The sequence below is a fragment of the Aquarana catesbeiana genome, linkage group LG11 (genome assembly GCF_042186555.1).
Source record: "Aquarana catesbeiana isolate 2022-GZ linkage group LG11, ASM4218655v1, whole genome shotgun sequence".
In the NCBI taxonomy this organism is placed as follows: domain Eukaryota; kingdom Metazoa; phylum Chordata; class Amphibia; order Anura; family Ranidae; genus Aquarana; species Aquarana catesbeiana.
The window spans coordinates 9756223-9773929 of NC_133334.1; the positions used below are offsets into that span (position 1 = coordinate 9756223).

At 40.1% G+C, this 17707-nt stretch overlaps 1 protein-coding gene across 1 annotated transcript in view; it reads left to right on the plus strand.

The window, feature by feature from the left end:
* The window catches only part of LOC141112905 (vomeronasal type-2 receptor 26-like), a 75085-nt gene that overhangs the window by 36557 nt on the left and 20821 nt on the right, over positions 1-17707 (plus strand). Inside the window, exons 3-5 of the mRNA XM_073606009.1 lie at positions 454-745; positions 4867-5670; positions 14064-14291. Of these exons, the coding sequence (XP_073462110.1) occupies positions 454-745; positions 4867-5670; positions 14064-14291 (1324 nt within the window). The remainder of the gene's footprint in view (positions 1-453; positions 746-4866; positions 5671-14063; positions 14292-17707) is intronic.

Here is a 17707-nt window from a genome sequence, read left to right on the forward strand (position 1 = left end):
GTTTGAGACCTCTGCTGTAGAGGATACCGCAGAGTAAAATTGGGCAGTAGAACAGTTTGAGTTAGGGATAGTAGGCCTAACTGCTATATGCCTAACTTTTATTTTCTCTATTGGGACAGAGGGTGCAATGAATGTGAGTGATAAAGTGTGAGATGGTAAAAGTGTACACTACTTTTACATTTTCTTTCAAATAATGTAGCGGTGTGCGGCGAACAAAAGACACTGTTGGGGGTGAAGCAGGCGAGCAGAGAGATGACATCATCTCAAGAAAAGATGGTAAGTAACATGTGAATGCTTTGCTTTGACCACCCAAACTTAAATAAAGGCCCTATCAACATAAAATTTTAAAAAAGTGTACTCTAAAATAAAGGTCCTTTCTCACAAATAAAAACCAATATACCCCCCAAATAACTGAAAAGTCCAAATCATACGTTTTTGTTTTTTGTTTTGCAGTCCTCAGCCACACTTTTATAAGGATCTGTTGACTTTTTTTTATGCCATTGATGAAATTAACAATAACCCTACAATGTTACCAAATATTACTCTTGGATATCACGTATATGACTCCTGTCAGGAGAGCAGAAAGGCGATAAAAAACACATTGCAGATTTTATCTGGACCAGGAAAGATGGTTCCAAATTACTCTTGCAGAGAACGTAAAAAAATACTGGGCTTCATTGGAGACCAGAGCTCTTCAACCACCACATCTATAGCACAGATATTGGCTTTATATCATTATGCGCAGGTCAGTAAGGCCTTTTTTCTTTTAGAATTTAAGTTGACTTCATTAAAACAGTTTATTGTGAGACGGTCTAAATTTCATTTTCAAATGTTCAGATCTGATCATACAGCAATGGCCTTACCAGCCAGGACCATTGTTAATGGTCTTCAATACCATCTGTCACCTACATATAATATCATTTTAACAATTCTACACCGGCAATTTGATAATGATTAACACTTGTTAATCATTGAGTAACTATTACCTGTTCCAGATGCCATGGCACCATGGGGTTTGGATTATGTAATTAGAACACAAACACGTCCCAACATATTCTGGGACAATCAGCATCTGTATTGACACCCTCCATGGTGTTTGATTCTGGGTGATTAAGTGATTAAGTTAAGTGATTAAGTGATTAAGTTACGTCCCATGTGGAAATAAATGATGGGGCTTTATTCTGTCACTCATTAGAACAGAGGAAGCTACTTGGATAAGTGTCAAAAGCTCTTTAGTGTTATAGAACAGGTCCAGCTCAATGTGGTCAATTAATACTATGTAAGTGTAGCAAGGTACCAGGCCTCCTATGGTCTAAAGAGAACCTCCAGGGCCAGAGATAGCTGACATCCTTCTGAATATGGTGGGTTGCATGGCATAGTGAGTGTAATGCAAGGTAGATTGATTGGGCACCAGATACTTCTTGAATGCAAAAGAGATTTTATTTCTCTTAACAGAACTTTGGGAGAGAGGGTTAGGGCCAGGACACCCTTGCAAGAATAATTGGCAGACTCCGAGACTTCAACAGGAGAACAGCCATTCAGGGAAAGGCATCCAGCAAGACACCACATCTGCATGTATAGGAATGCTGTCTCCCATGGCAACCATCTTTATCAGTTCCTAACAAAAAATGTAACAGTTTCTTCGCTTCCACTACAATCACTTCTTGTAGTACTTCAGCCCACTGAGCTCCCAGTCTCTCACTAGACTAGATGATTTACTGTCACTGAATCCCTTGAGCTCCTCCAATCTTCATGGTGGTATCTTCCTCAAGCGTCACCCCCACCTCGCTGCTGGGTCCCTAGCTTGGCACTCGAGATACTTCTCAAGCTTCACTCCACTGGCCTGCCTGGTCCCTAGATTGACACACAAGGCTGCTCTGCAAGCGTCACCTCCGCTGGCTGGGTCCCTGGCATGATACCCACTGAAGTTTCCTGATTCTTGGTGAGAATACTGCTCTGGTACTTGCTTCAGCTACTCACTGTGGTCCCTGATAATAAGGTGGATGATCCCTTGGTCCCGACCATGACAGGTTCTCCGGCCGTCACTTCTGGTTGGACTGCAAGCCGCAATCCCAATCCTGCCCTATTCTCTTGCTTCTGGATAGGCCCTCAGACAGCCTAGCAGCCATATGTGCCCGGGATAGGCCCAAACTCTGGCCTAGCAGCCCAGGCAATACAACACACATCCACTCAGACTGCCGTCCAGGTGGCACAGAACATTGATCACCTGACTCCACCCAAATATATAGGTTCTCCGCGCAGGCCAAGGGATTCAAGAAAACCCCTGCCCATTGGCTGGGATACCCCATACACCTATAATCTGACCTTGCATTGCCCTTCCCATATCTATTACCACCAAGTACCCAGCCACCTAGCAGCAAAAGAGTGAAGTGCAGCAATTACAGACTTAACGTGAAATCAATTGATCCTTAACAATTAGCCAAGCCAGCTATACCTGGCAGGTAAATTTAAGAGCAACCCTGCCTAAACACCAGGGTGCTACATAAGTGGTCCATATAGTGAACTTGCAGATGAGTTATTCAATTTCAGGGTCATAACAGAGAACAAGGGGGCATTCTTTACGTCTTGAGGAAAAGAGATTAAATCTCCAAATACAGAAAGGCTTCTTCACAGTAAGAGCTGTGAAAATGTGAAATAGACTCCCTCAAGAGCCGGTTCTGGCCAACTCAGTAGATTGCTTTAAAAAAAAAAAAAGCCTTGATTATTTCCTAAATGTACATAATTTAACTGAATACTAATATTTATAGGTAAAGTTGATCCAGGGAGTATCCGATTACCTCTTGGGGGATCAAGAAGGATTTTTTACCCCGCTGGAGCAAATTGTATCATGCTTTATTGAGTTTTTTCACCTTCCTCTACTGTGGGTACAGAATAGTATATATGGAGGTTTTCTATTGTGTGTGTGTCTTTTTTTTTGGCTGATTAACCTGGACTTGTGTCTTTTTTCAACCAGATCAACTGTGTAACTGTGTAACTGTGTAACTGTGTACTACCTACAAAAAATAATGAATGGAAACTATTGGAATTTTATTTTTGCCTTTTTTATTTATTGTTAAACAAAAAAAAAATACAAAATATATAAATTAGCTTACTTTTTGGGTTATTTATTTTTTATGGTTTTATCACATCATCTGTAATCATGATCAGTAGAAAAAGTGAAATTGGAAAACAGACTTTAAGGGCTGCCACTATAATCCCAATGGGGAAAAAAGGGGGTACTCAAAAGTATAAATAAAATATTAACATTTATTTAATATCATCTTAAAAACATGTCACAAAGACAAGTGCATAGATATGTCACTGTACATATACATTCTCCCATCTATTACAGCTATGGCTAAACAAGGAGACCTGTACAGGTGGCCTCAAAAATATTGAGTGTATTCCTTTACAATAGTCTTCTATCTGAAGGCCAACCAACGGGATCACAATACCAGCACCAATAGATCACTACGCGTTTCACCCAAAGCGTCCTCAGGAGATCTAATTGGGACATGACCAAAATATGGGAAGCGCGAGGCATCCAAGCCACTGTGAAGGAGAAGAGGGGAAGGGAGAGAGAAAATCTTGCTTGACCGGCTCCAAGGGGGGTATAGAGAGGCACTAAACAGCCAAATGAAGGGCCTCATTCATGAATAGTAGCTTTTAAATGCACTTTTTAGTAGTGATATGGGATAGGTCACAGATGGTGAGCCCAAAGGCTTTCGTCCCTTTAACAAGTCGGATAGTCCAAGTTACTAAATAACTTGGACTATCTACTTAAAAAGGGATCATTTGGGGGTATTTGTACTGTACTGGTATTTTTTGGACCTCAAGAAATGAGAGGATTGATCGATTTTCAGATATATATCCCATAGTTTGTGGATTCTATAACCTTCCTACAGACTAAATAATATACACTGATTTGGGTTATTTTCACCAAAGAAACGTAGAACAATTTGTTATTTGCAAAAAAATTGTAATAGAAATTAAACATTTTTTTCAAACTTTCCAGCCTTTTTTTCATTTATTTAGCAAAAAAAGGCAGTGGTGATTAAATATCACCAAAAGAAAGCTTGAGTTATGTGAACAAAATGATAAAAATTTAGTTTGGATACAGTGTTCCATGACCGCGCAATGGCCATTCAAAGTGTGACAGCGCTGAAATCTGAAAATTGTAATGGGCAGGAAGGGGGTAAAAATGAAAAATACAATTTTAAAAATGGTGTGAGGTCTCTCAGGAATTCCTTGGTCTTGAAGTGAAGTCCATGCAAAAAAAAAATGTGTGAGGTCCCTCTAAAAATTCACTTCGGACCCTAAACCTGAGCATTCAGCCTGACTGGCCAAGAAAGGTGGGGACAAGAGTCACATGCCCTCAACATGTGGATTGAGCTTTGCCAGGGAGGTCCCTCTCTGCAAAGCACTTTGTCTTTCTATTGGTAAGGACAAGGGCCCCATTCCCACATTCCCTGTCCAGATTAATGTAATTTCCCAAATTTAACCATGTGGCCATATAAAGGTAATGATATCACCCGCTCCATTACCCGCCCATTTGCTTACATGGCCGTGGACTGTAAATTAATGGGTTATGACAGTGGTTGGTATGGAAACAGCGGGTGAAAGCAGCTTCTGGTTCCTTAGCAACCACTGAACGCCCATCCACTCTGAACACCCTAAATGTTTGACTTTTGCATGAACGTCTGAATTAGCGTTCAGACCAAACACTAAGCTCATCCCTAATTAGAACTCATCACTGATTACAAAAACGCTTCTGCTGAAATCCAGAATGTAATCTTTGGCCAGCCAGGTCCACCATGTTTTTATAGATCATGCAGCTTTGTAGCATTGTCAATTCATGTTTTATAGATCAGTTATGGTGCAACCAGTCCATCACTGAAAGACAAGAGGGTTTTCCCAACCTTGTTCCGGATGCTTCAAAATGATTTTGTAATTTATTCTAACTTGGCTCAAATGCTGAAGTATTTTGGGTGGACCTGGATAGGAATTATTAGATCTGATGATGACAGCGGGAGAGAAGAGTATATGGTTTTGAGGGAAGTCATGAATCTCTATAAAATTTGCATTTCCTTTAAAATAGAAGTTGCTGTGCGGGAATCCATGTTTAGAAAGTTAGATGAACAAGCACATTCCTATAAAAAAGGATCTGTCAATGTCATTGTAATCTGTGGGGCGTTGTTTGATTTTGACACTGACTTTCTACATTTTATAAGAGGTTATGTAGAAGACGGAACAATCATCCTTAGTCCTGTCTGGGCAGCAAACGTTGTCCTCATTGGTAAACACCCAGAAATATTTAATTGTAGTTTGTCCTTTGGGGCCAAGTCCACAAGTATTGCAGAATTTCAGAATTTTGTTAATGAATTCCAACCTCAAAAAAAGCCAGCCGACAAATTACTTGAAGATCTGTCGATGATTGAATTTGGTTGTTCTTCTGTAGATAAAGACAAAAATCTTCTCTTTGAAAAGATTTATAAAAGGTCACTTCATGAGTGCAATGGCACAGAACATATTACTGATATCCAACACTTCTTCCATGGCGGTAATGCCCACCAAGTGTATCTCGCGGTTTACTCTATGGCAACCGCCTTACATGATATGCTTGGATTCATGAAGACATCTGGAAGCCATTTATCTGACTTTAATCACCAGGTGAGTGCAGCCTACGCATGCCCTGTACACACAATAGGATTTTCCGATGGAAAATGTGTGATAGGACCTCGTTGTCAGAAATTCCAACCGTGTGTAGGCTCCATCACACATTTTCCATAGGAATTTCCGACATACAAAGTTTGAGAGCTTGCTATAAAATTTTCGAACAACAAAATCCGTTGTCGGAAATTCCGATTGTGTGTACACAAATCCGACACACAAAGTGCCACGCATGCTCAGAATAAATTAAGAAATTAAAGCTATTGGCTACTGCCCCGTTTATAGTCCCGATGTACGCGTTTTACGTCACCACGTTCAGAACGATCAGATTTTCCGACAACTTTGTGTGACCGTGTGTATGCAAGACAAGTTCGAGCCAACATTCGTCGGAAAAAATCCATGGATTTTGTTGTCAAAATGTCCGATCAATGTCCGACCGTGTGTACGGGGCATTAGAGTAAAGCATATCTGAATCACTTTTTCCCTTTTATCTTTGTAACCCAGCAAATAACTCACACTACTTGTCCCTGGGTGGCTTCACTAAGTTCTCCACTGTATCTATGGAGGAATTCATGCTTGCCAGCCAGGCTGGACTTGAAACACGTCTGTCTATTTTTTGGGAGTAATGGGAAAGATAACATTGTTTCACTTCCAGCTCAGTTCATGAGAAATTACAACAACATCACATTTCTGGCAAGATCAAAAGGTTTTTTTTTTCTTGCTGAAAATCAAAACTAATGCAGCCACCACATCCAAGGACTGTTAAACTGCAATACATTTAATCTATTGATATATTTTAATGTCCTTAACAATGCATGTTACGTAATGTGCAAGTGTGCAAGAGTGAAAACAATTTGTTTCTTTTTGATTTATTATTTAAATAATTGAATTCAATTTGTCCGAATTTGAAAAATTTGAATTGGCATTCAAATTTATTCTATTCAAAATTTATATTTTGGAAGACGATTATATTCTTTCTATTTTATTCTATTCTATTCTCTTTTTTTTTCTATTTTATTCTATTTTTTTCTTTAATATTCTATTCTTATCTATTCTAATCTATTCTATTTGAATTCAAATTTATTCTATTTAAAATTAGAATTTTGGAAGGTGGTTATATTCTTTCTATTTTTATTCAACTCTATTCTAGTTTAATGTTTTTTTATATTCTATTTTTCTATTCTTTTATTTTTTTATTTTATTCTTTTCTATTCTAAACTATTCTATTATAAGCTATTCTATTTTTTAATCTATTATTTTCTATTCCGTTCTAGTCAATTCTTTTCCATTCTATTCTAATCTATTTTATTCAAATCTATTCAATTCAAAACTTAAATTTTGGAAGTCAGTGCTGTTTACAAAGAAAGATAACATTGTTTTGCTTCAAGCTCTGTTCCTGAGAAATGACAACGACATCACATTTCTGGCAAGATCAGCAGGCTTTTTTTTTGTTCTTGCTGAAAATGAAAACTAATGCAGCCACCACATCCAAGGACTGGTAAACTGCAATACATTTCATTTATTATTTTAATGTCCTTAACCATGCATGTTAACTAGGCCCGGAAGAATTTGCCCCCATAATGACCAGGCCATTTTTTCGCGATATGGTACTGCGCCGCTTTAACTGACAATTGTGCGGGCGTGCGACGCTCTACCCAAACACAATTTATGTCCTTTTTTCCTTCAAATAGAGCTTTCTTTTGGGGATAATTGATCACCTCTGCGGTTTTTATTTTTTGCCCTATAAACAAAGACCGACAATTTTGAAAAAAAAAATATTTTTTTACTTTTTGCTATAAAAAAACAAATGTATTCATCAGTTTAGGCCACTATACAGTATTTATCGGCATATAACATGCACTTTTTCCCCCTTAAAATCAGGGGGAAATCGTGTGTGCGTGTTATATGCCAATCCCTGCTGCCTTGGAGTGGAAGTAGGGGACGAGCGCCACTGGATTACACACAGCCGCAATCTCCTGTGTATCCGGCGCTCAGTCACATACAGTCCCGCCCCCCTGGCCCGGCATTGGACCACTGTTCTGTCCATCATATGAGCCGGGCAGGACTGTGAGTGACTGAGCGCCGGATACACAGGAGATAGGCGGATCTGTGTCATCCAGCACTGGCGCGGCTGCAATCGCCTTGGCAAAGGCGAGTCTACAGATGTGTACTAAACAGGCTGCAATGATGGGCACATTAGAGGCTGCAGATGGGCATAGATCAGTCTGCATTGATGGGCACTGGTGAGGCTGCAGAGCACTGACCCTTATTTTAAGATTTAAGGTTTTTCGCAGAAACTTCCCTCTTAAAGTTAAGGTGCGTGTTATACGCCAATAAATACTCTTCTACATATTTTTCGTTAAAAAAATCGCAATAGACGTATATTGATTGGTTTTCACAAAAGTTATAGCGTCTACAAACTATGGGATAGATTTAGGGACTTTTATTTCTTTTATTGTTTTTACTGGTAATGGCGGCGATCTGAGATTTTTAGTGGGACTGTGACATTGTGGCGGACAAATCTGACCCCAAATGACACTTTTTGGGGAACAGTGACATTATTACATTGATCAGTGCAATAAAAATGCACTGATCAACTGGCAGGGAAGGAGTTAACACTAGTGGGCAATCAAGGGGTTAAATGTGTTCCCTGGGTGTGTTCTAACTGTAGGGGGGATCGGCTGGCAGGGACATGATAGAGACCACTGTTCCCGATGACTGGAAACAGTAGATCTCTGACATGTTCCCTGTCAGAATAGGGATCCACCTTATTCACAAAAGCAGATCCCCATTCTGCCTCTATACTAGGAGATTGCGGGCCGCCAGTGGACATCGAGTCCGCCCAACCAGCAGGCAAACGTGCGCAGTGTGCATGTGCGCATGCCCCGCGCAACTGCGCCTGCACGAGCCGCCGTACAGCTACGGCGATTCACGCAGGAGAGCCCACCTGTTGCCGTATAACGACGGCGGCTGGTCGGCAACTGGTTAAGTAATATGCAAGTGTAACTAGATGTGGGCAGAACATCTACTCTTTTCTATTCAAATTTATTTAATTCAAAATTCAAGTTTCGGAAGTCCGTTATATTCTTTCTATTCTATTCTATTCTATTCTGTTGTTTTTCTATCCTATTCTTTTTACATTCTTTTCCTTTTGTTTTCTATTATATTTTATTATATTCTTATATTTTCTTCTCTATATGTTCTTTTTTACTGTATTCTATTCTTTTCTATGTTATTCCTCTATTTTCTATTCTATTTTATTCTATTCTTGTTTTCAAATTCAATTTTAAATTCATTTTTAGATTCAATTCAATTTGAATTAGAATTTCGGCTGAATTTCGTTTAATTATTTTGGATTAATTTAAATTTGTTCCTATTGTAATTCGGAAATTCAGATACATCTGAATTTCCACATAACGAAAACATCTTCATAATTTCGATTCGGAACTAAATGAATTGCGCATGCCTAGATATAACACTTCCAGGTATTGATCACAATATCCCCCCTGACAATGTCATACCAGACCAACTTTAGCACGCTGCCTGGGTGTCCAGGGAAGGGAGGGGCAGTGAGCTTGCAGCCTCCACTCCCTCTTGAGCCATACCGATTTGCATGCTATCAACATTGCATGGGTACCTTGCTAAGCTCCCCTGGAAGTGCACCCAGCCCCCATGTTATTGGGAGAAAAGGCAGGGTAGATGTGAGGGTCTGCAGAGGAGATTATCAAAATCTGGATGTCCCTTTAAGATGGGGGGAATTTAACATTTTGGGACCCCCTATGTGAGTGAGGAGTGCATAGTACCCCTTGTTTATCCTTCACGGTAAAAAGTAAAATGGTAAATAAACACAGAGAAAATGTGAAAAATCCTGAATTAAAAAAGTACAAAAATAAAAAGCATCATCCCTCAATGTAAATTCAATGCCATTTATACCATCCAGCTATGTAGACCCAACATTCATCACAATAAATGATGCCCTGATGACCCACCAATAATCCTTCTGCTTCTCTTGTTGCATATGACAGCTCCTAGGCCAGCCGCTGAATGTCAACCAATTGGAAGGGTATCCTGAGTGATGTCATTGACCAAATATGGTCACGATCATGCTTGGACACTTGACCAGTTGGTTGACATTCAGCAGCTGGCCAGGGAGCTGTCATTTGTGATTGGAATATCAACAGGAGAGGATCATTTTTGCACGGGACATATTGTCTGGCAGGTCATCAGGGATGATGTATCTACATTGTTGGGCAATGCGTTTAATGTTGGATTTACATCAGGGGCAATTGTATTTTTTTGTGATTTATTTATTAATTAACCACCTGCCAGCCGCCCACTATACATTTACGGTGGGCGGCCGACATGGACAGCCTGGATCACGTACATGTACATCAACCAGCCCTTTTCTGGGTTAGGGGCATGCTGCATACTACTTCCCTGGACACAGAAGATTGTGGATCCCAGTCCCGGAATCACTATGCGATTACCTGATCACAATGCCAACAAAGCTATTGTGCATGAATTTCATTCTTAACAGCTGTGTTTCCTGCAGAGTGATGAGTGATTGGCACACAGCTATCATATGGTACCTGGGCCAATCACAGCACCCTGTAACATGTGATTAGCTGTAGCCAATCACAGATCCCTAGTATTCACAGCTGTCATGCATGTAACCCATTCATGACAGTTGAAAATATTACTCTTACTGTGATCACCATTGTAACAGTAATCAAAGTGTAAAAAAGAAAAAAAAATGCTTGATCACCTCCCCAGAGTAGTACAGTGTTACTATGGTGACACTGAACTACTCTGATGAGAGTATGTAAAAAAAGAAAAAAACAAGAAAAAAATGTTGAATAAAAGGCTTTAAAATAATTGAATAAAAAAATGATTTACATTTAACAACTGTCACCAGTCAGTATTCCTAATCACAGCCACACAGTGGTGTAGCAACAGGGGTTGCAGGGGTCGCAATGGCTCTGCTCTGGGGGGCCCGTGCAACTGGTAGAGAGAGGCGGTAAAACAAAACTCCCCATTGTGTATCGGCATTGGGAGCTCCGTCAGACAGTGAAGACACTGCAAAGTGAAAGCAAATGAAGTGTGCTGTGTTCTCTGCCTTCCCCTACAGCACAGTACCTGGCTGTATGATTGAAGGTACTGTACTGCTGATTTTTTGACAGGCTGTATATATACACTACAGTGCCATGCAAAAGTATTGGCTTTTTACCTATTTTGTTACATTACAGCCTTTAGTTCAATGTTTTTTAATCTGAATTATATGTGATGGATCAGAACACAATAGTCTAAGTTGGTGAAGTAAAATTAAAAAAATATATACATAAAACTATTTTTCAGAAATAAAAAACTGATGATTGGCACGTGTGTATCTATTCACCCCCTTTGTTATGAAGCCCATAAAAAGCTCTGGTGCAACCAATTACCTTCAGAAGTCACATAATTAGTGAAATGATCTCCGCCTGTGTGCAATCTAAGTGTCACATGATCTGTCATTACATACACACACCTTTTTGAAAGGCCCCAGAGGCTGCAACACCTAAGCAAGAGGCACCACTAACCAAACACTGCCATGAAGACCAAGGAACTCTCCAAACAAGTAAGGGACAATGTTGTTGAGAAGTACAAATCAGGGTTAGGTTATAAAAAAACATCAAAATCTTTGATGATCCCTAGGAGCACCATCAAATCTATCATAACCAAATGGAAAGAACATGGCACAACAGTAAACCTGCCAAGAGACGGCCGCACACCAAAACTCACAGAATGGGCAAGGAGGGCATTAATCAGAGAGGCAGCACAAAGACCTAAGTTAAGTATCTGGAGTATCTGGACATAGGACGACAATAAGCCGTACGCTCCATAGAGTTGGGCTTTATGGCAGAGTGGCCAGAAGAAAGTCATTACTTTCAGCAAAAAAAAAAATGGCATGTTTTGAGTTTGTGAAAAGGCATGTGGAAGACTCCCAAAATGTATGGAGGAAGGTGCTCTGGCCTGATGAGTTCAACTAAAATTGAACTTTTTGGCCATCAAAGAAAATGCTATGTCTGGCACAAAACCAACACATCACATCACCCAAAGAACACCATCCCCACAGTGAAACATAGTGGTGGCAGCGTCATGCTGTGGGGATGTTTTTCAGCAGTCAGGACTGGGAAACTGGTCAGAGTTGAGGGAAAGATAGATGTGCTAAATACAGGGATATTCTTGAGCAAAACCTGTACCACTCTGTGTGTGATTTGAGGCTAGGACGGAGGTTCACCTTCCAGCAGGACAATGACCCCAAACACACTGCTAAAGCAACACTTCAGTGGTTTAAGGGGAAACATGTAAATGTGTTGGAATGGCCTAGTCAAAGCCCAGACCTCAATCCAATAGTAAATCTGTGGTCAGACTTAAAGATTGCTGTTCATGAGCGCAAACCATCCAACTTGAAGGAGCTGGAGCAATTTTGCAAGGAGGAATGGGCAAAAATCCCAATGGTAAGATGTGGCAAGACTCATAGAGACTTATCCAAAGCGACTTGGAGCAGTGATAGCCGCAAAAGGTGGCTCTACAAAATATTGACTTTGGGGGGGGTGAATAGTTATGGACATTGACTTTTTCGGTTATTTTGTCCTATTTGTTGTTTGCTTCACAATAATAAAAAAAAATCTTCAAAGTTGTGGGCATGTTCTGTAAATTAAATGATGCAAATTCTCAAACAATCCATGTTAATTCCAGGTTGTGAGGCAAAAAAACACGAAAAATTCCAAGGGGGTGAATACTTTTGCAAGGCACTGTATATCGCCAAAAGTATTGGGACGCATGCCTTTAGAGGCACATGAACTTTAATGGTATCCCAGTCTTGGTCCATAGGGTTCAATATTGAGTTGGCCCACCCTTTGCAGCTATAACAGCTTCAACTCTTCTGAGAAGGCTGTCCACAAGGTTTAGGAGTGGTGTGTCTATGGTAATGTTTGACCATTCTTCCAGAAGTGCATTTGTGAGGTCAGGCACTGATGTTGGACGAGAAGGCCTGGATCATAGTCTCTAGTCTAATTGATCCCAAAGGTGTTCTATCAGGTTGAGGTGAGGACTCCGTGCAGGCCAGTCAAGTTCCTCAACCCCAAACTCGCTCCTACATGTCTTTATGGACCTTACTTTGTGCACTGGTCCAAATCATTTGGTGGAGGGGGGATTATGGTGTGGGGTTGTTTTCCAGGTGTCGGTCTTGGCCCCTTAGTTCCAGTGAAGTGAACTCTTAAGGCGTCAGCATACCAAGACATTTTGGACAATTTCATGTTCCCAACTTTGTGGGAACAGTTTGGGGATGGCCCCTTCCTATTTCAACATGACTTCGCACCAGTGCACAAAGTAAGGTCCATAAAGACATGGATGAGCAAGTTTGGGGTGGAGGAACTTGACTGGCCTGCACAGAGACCTGACCTTAACCCGATAGCATACATTTGGGATGAATTTGAGCTGAGACTGTGAGCCAGATCAGTACCTGACCTCATAAATGCGCTTCTGGAAGAATGGTCAAACATTCCCATAGACACACTCCTAAACCTTGTGGACAGACTTCCCAGAAGTGTTGAAGCTGTTATAGCTGCAAAGGGTGGACCAACTCAATATTGAACCCTATTGACCCCAGGCACTGCTTTCCGCTATGCCATCAATGTTTGGGAATATTTTTTTCTAATGTTTACATACCTTAGGCATCCTGAAGCGCTGCACTTCTGTATTACCTTGCCACAGCGAGGTACGTCATATCCTCCCACCCATTTGGGATTGATGACACACATATCCCAGTAGCTATCGGTCAACTGGGATCTTCCGCACCTTGCCGAGTGTGCCTCACTTTCTTCACACTGTGCAGGCGCATGATTAGGAGGTGAATGCTGGGTAGTCAGCTGCACTGTATCCTTGGAGAAAGTCCAACCGGGCTTCAGATGCACACACTGATGATGGATGCCTACAGAATTGAGAGGAGACAGTGAGTCACATTGCATTTACAAGGAACACAAACAATTGCATATGCAGCTTATGCCAATTTGAATGGCATAAGCTGCAACTATCATGGGGGTGCTTTAAAAAAAAAATGACTGGAGCTGTGCTTTAAGTGGGGAATAAGTATATATTGTCCAGTGGAAGAATATCATGAGAAACTCTACCAAAACTATTGCTGTTCACAAAAAATTGGAATGTTAGGTTGGGTGGATTTTAGAGTAGCTTGGCAACCTTCGTACATACTGTAAGGTGGCACTTGAGGTATTAACAGCATAGATAGTGACCTCATGGAATAAGTCCAGCCCTCCAGAAAACACGAGGTCCATGGCTCAACAAGTGTCCATTAAACTGCATTATAGTTTCAATCAAATTTTGTTCTCCTGCAGAAGTTGCACCGATATATACAAGCTTCATACTACTTTTCCGAAGACACTTCACATCAATACTTTAATGAAGACGGAGAATTTGTTACACAATATGTAATCCAAAACCATTTATTAGTCAACAAAACTATTCTCACTAACGATGTTGGATTATTTGAGCAATCTATTTCCAGAGGACAGAGCATTTTTATCAATGCAAGTTTAATAAAATGGAAGAATCACCAAAAAGAGGTAAGATTAACCACTTCACTGGAAGCAGTTTGGAAGCATTTACCCCCTTCCTGACCAAGCCCTTTTTTGCGATACGGCACTGCGTCGTTTTAACTGACAATTGCGCGGTTGTGCGACATTGTACCCAAACAAAATTGATGTCCTTTTTTCCCCACAAATAGAGCTTTCTTTTGGTGGTATTTGATCACCTCTGCGTTTCTTTTTTGCGCTATCAAAAAACAAAGAGCGACAATTTTGAAAAAAAAAAGCAATATTTTGGGATATACTAAACTGCCTATTGGGATGATGGGGTGATTGGATTATTGGCTGCAATACTCAGAACTCTCACTAGATGTCAGTGTAATTTATACACACACATATATATATATGGTAATAACTCTGTTGTTTCTCAAGTTATGGTATTCTTTTCTGCAGTGCTTGATACAATGTTGCAAGAAGCAGTTGCTAATGTTTAACTGTTAACTTGCTGATATATACACAGCTGTACAACAGGTTCATAATAAATTATACAGAACTAATGGAAAATTAAATTTGACCTGTTTTTGATGGAAATATGGGTAGAATTATTATTTTTTGGGGGGATTATGGGTGGAATATCATGTTAACACCTAACAATGAACATATTAAAGCTATTTCTGATAAGAATATGCATATAATTATTTTTCTACATGCGGATTATGGGTGGAATATTACAGTTAAACATTCCTAGGAACATATTTAACCACTCCAGCCCCAGAAGATTTGGCTGCTCAATGACCAGGCCATTTTTAGCAATACAGCACTTAATACAGCACAATACAGCACAATAACCACTTGCCCACAGGGCACTTTCACCCCCTCCTGCCCAGACCAATTTTCAGCTTTCAGCGCTCTCACACTTTGAATGACAATTACGGTACTCAGTCATGCAACACTGTACCCAAATGAAATTTGCGTCCTTTTTTTCACACAAATAGAGCTTTCTTTTGGTGGTATTTAATCACTAGTGGGTTTTTTTATTTTTTGTGCTATAAATAAAAAAAGACTGAAATTTTGGTGGAAAAATGCCTTTTTCTTTGTTTCTGTCATAAAATTTTGCAAATTAGTAACATTTCTTCATAAATTTTGGCCAAAATTTATACGACTACATATCTTTGGTAAAAATAACCCTAATTAGTGTATATTATTTGGTTTTTGTGAAAGTTATAGAGTCTATAAGCTAGGGTGCAAATCATTGAAAATTGATCACACCTGATCACACCTGATGTACTGAAGACCTATCTCATTTCTTGAGACACTAACAAGCCAGGAAAGTACAAATACCCACAAAATGACCCCATTTTGGAAAGCAGGCACCCCAACTTATAATCTATGAGGCATAATGAGTCTTTTGAACTGTTCATTTTTTTCCAGAAGTTTTAGGAAAATGTGGGAAAAAAAGTGAAAACGCATTTTTTTTCCACAAAGTTGTCCATTTTTAAGATATTGCCAACACATAGCATATACATAGCAAAAATGACACCCCAAAATACATTCTGCTACTCCTCCTGAGTATGGCGATACCACATGTGTGAGACTTTTACACAGCCTGGCCACATACAGAGGCCCACCAGGGAAGGAGCACCTTCAGGTGTTCTACAAGCATAAATTGCACATCTCATTTCTCAACCACCTATTACAGTTTTGAAGGCCCTGGAACCCCCGGGACAATGGAAACGCCCCCAAAATGACCCCATTTTGGAAAGCAGACACCCCAATGTATAATCTATGAGGCATAATGAGTCTTTTGAACTGTTCATTTTTTTCCAGAAGTTTTTGGAAAATGTGTAAAAAAAATGAAAACGCATTTTTTTCCCCACAAAGTTGTCCATTTTTAAGATATTTTCAACACATAGCATGTACATAGCAAAAATGACACCCCAAAATACATTCTGCTACTCCTCCTGAGTATGACGATACCACATGTGTTAGACTTTTACACAGCCTGGCCACATACAGAGGCCCGCCAGGGAAGGAGCACCTTCAGGTGTTCTACAAGCATAAATTACACATCTCATTTCTCAACCACCTATTACAGTTTTGAAGGCCCTGGAGCCCCATAGGACAATGGAAATGCCCACAAAATGACCCCATTTTGGAAAGCAGACACCCCAATGTATAATCTATGAGGCATAATGAGTCTTTTGAACTGTTCATTTTTTTCCAGAAGTTTTTTGAAAATGTGGGAAAAAAATGAAAACGCATTTTTTTCCACAAAGTTGTCCATTTTTAAGATATTTTCAACACATAGCATGTACATAGCAAAAATGACACCCCAAAATACATTCTGCTACTCCTCCTGAGTATGGCGATACCACATGTGTCAGACTTTTACACAGCCTACCCACATACAGAGGCCCACCATTGAAGTAGCACCTTCAGGCATTCTACAAGCATAAATTACACATCTAATTTCCTGACAACCTATTATTTTTGAAGGCCCTTATATTTCTAACACATAGCATTTACATACCAAAAATTACACTCCAAAATAAATTCTATTGAGGAAAGGGTATAAAAAAAGTATTACCTGTGGTTTTAGTAGTGTCTCCAGAGGAGAGAATTGGTGCAGGCAGAAGGCAGCAGGCAGGGATGTGCTTAGCAACAATAGTAATTATCCAGGCAGCAGGCATTAATATTGTCTATAGTCAGCACAAGGATATCGTCAGCACAGCCAAAGCATTTGTCCATAGAAATTGTCCAGGCACAGACAGCCAGCACAGCCATAATATTGGTCCTGGTACACCGTTACCTCCCTGCACTCATTATTGTACAGCTCTCCAGCCCTTCATAAACATACTGCCTCTTGCTACAGCTAATTTTTTTTTTTTTTTTTTTTTTTTTTTTTTCAATCTCAATCATTTTTATTGCACATATGCCAATAAATTATAACAATATAAGACAAAAGCCAGGTCGACCCACACAGGGGCTATGTCTGGCAAAAAAAGGAAAAGCATAATTTCAATCATTCACATTATATTGTAAAGCAAAACATGGTATAGAGTGTGTAGTTTATGTAGTCCTATTCTCGTGTTCCCGCCCTTCCTCCATACAAAATCATATCTCTATTGCTAGTTCGTTCCTCCTTTTCCCTTCATTTTATTCCAACCCTCCCCTCCACCCCTCCCTGTCCCACCCCCCCTCCGTCACAACAAACCTTTCATATTACCTTTGATGGTTCTTGCACCACCTATACAACTACCGCGGGTTTCCCTCCTATCCAATGTTCTTATTTATCTGATTTTGTTATCATTAATTTTACAGGCCATCTTCCTGTTCCTCCTTCTTCTCCCCCCCCTATGTACTTACTCTCGCTTTCCTTCCCCTCGGGTATCTCAATCTCGTTCTTCCTCTCTGCATCACCCCCCCCCAGTCACTACATCTGAAGCCTTTCTACT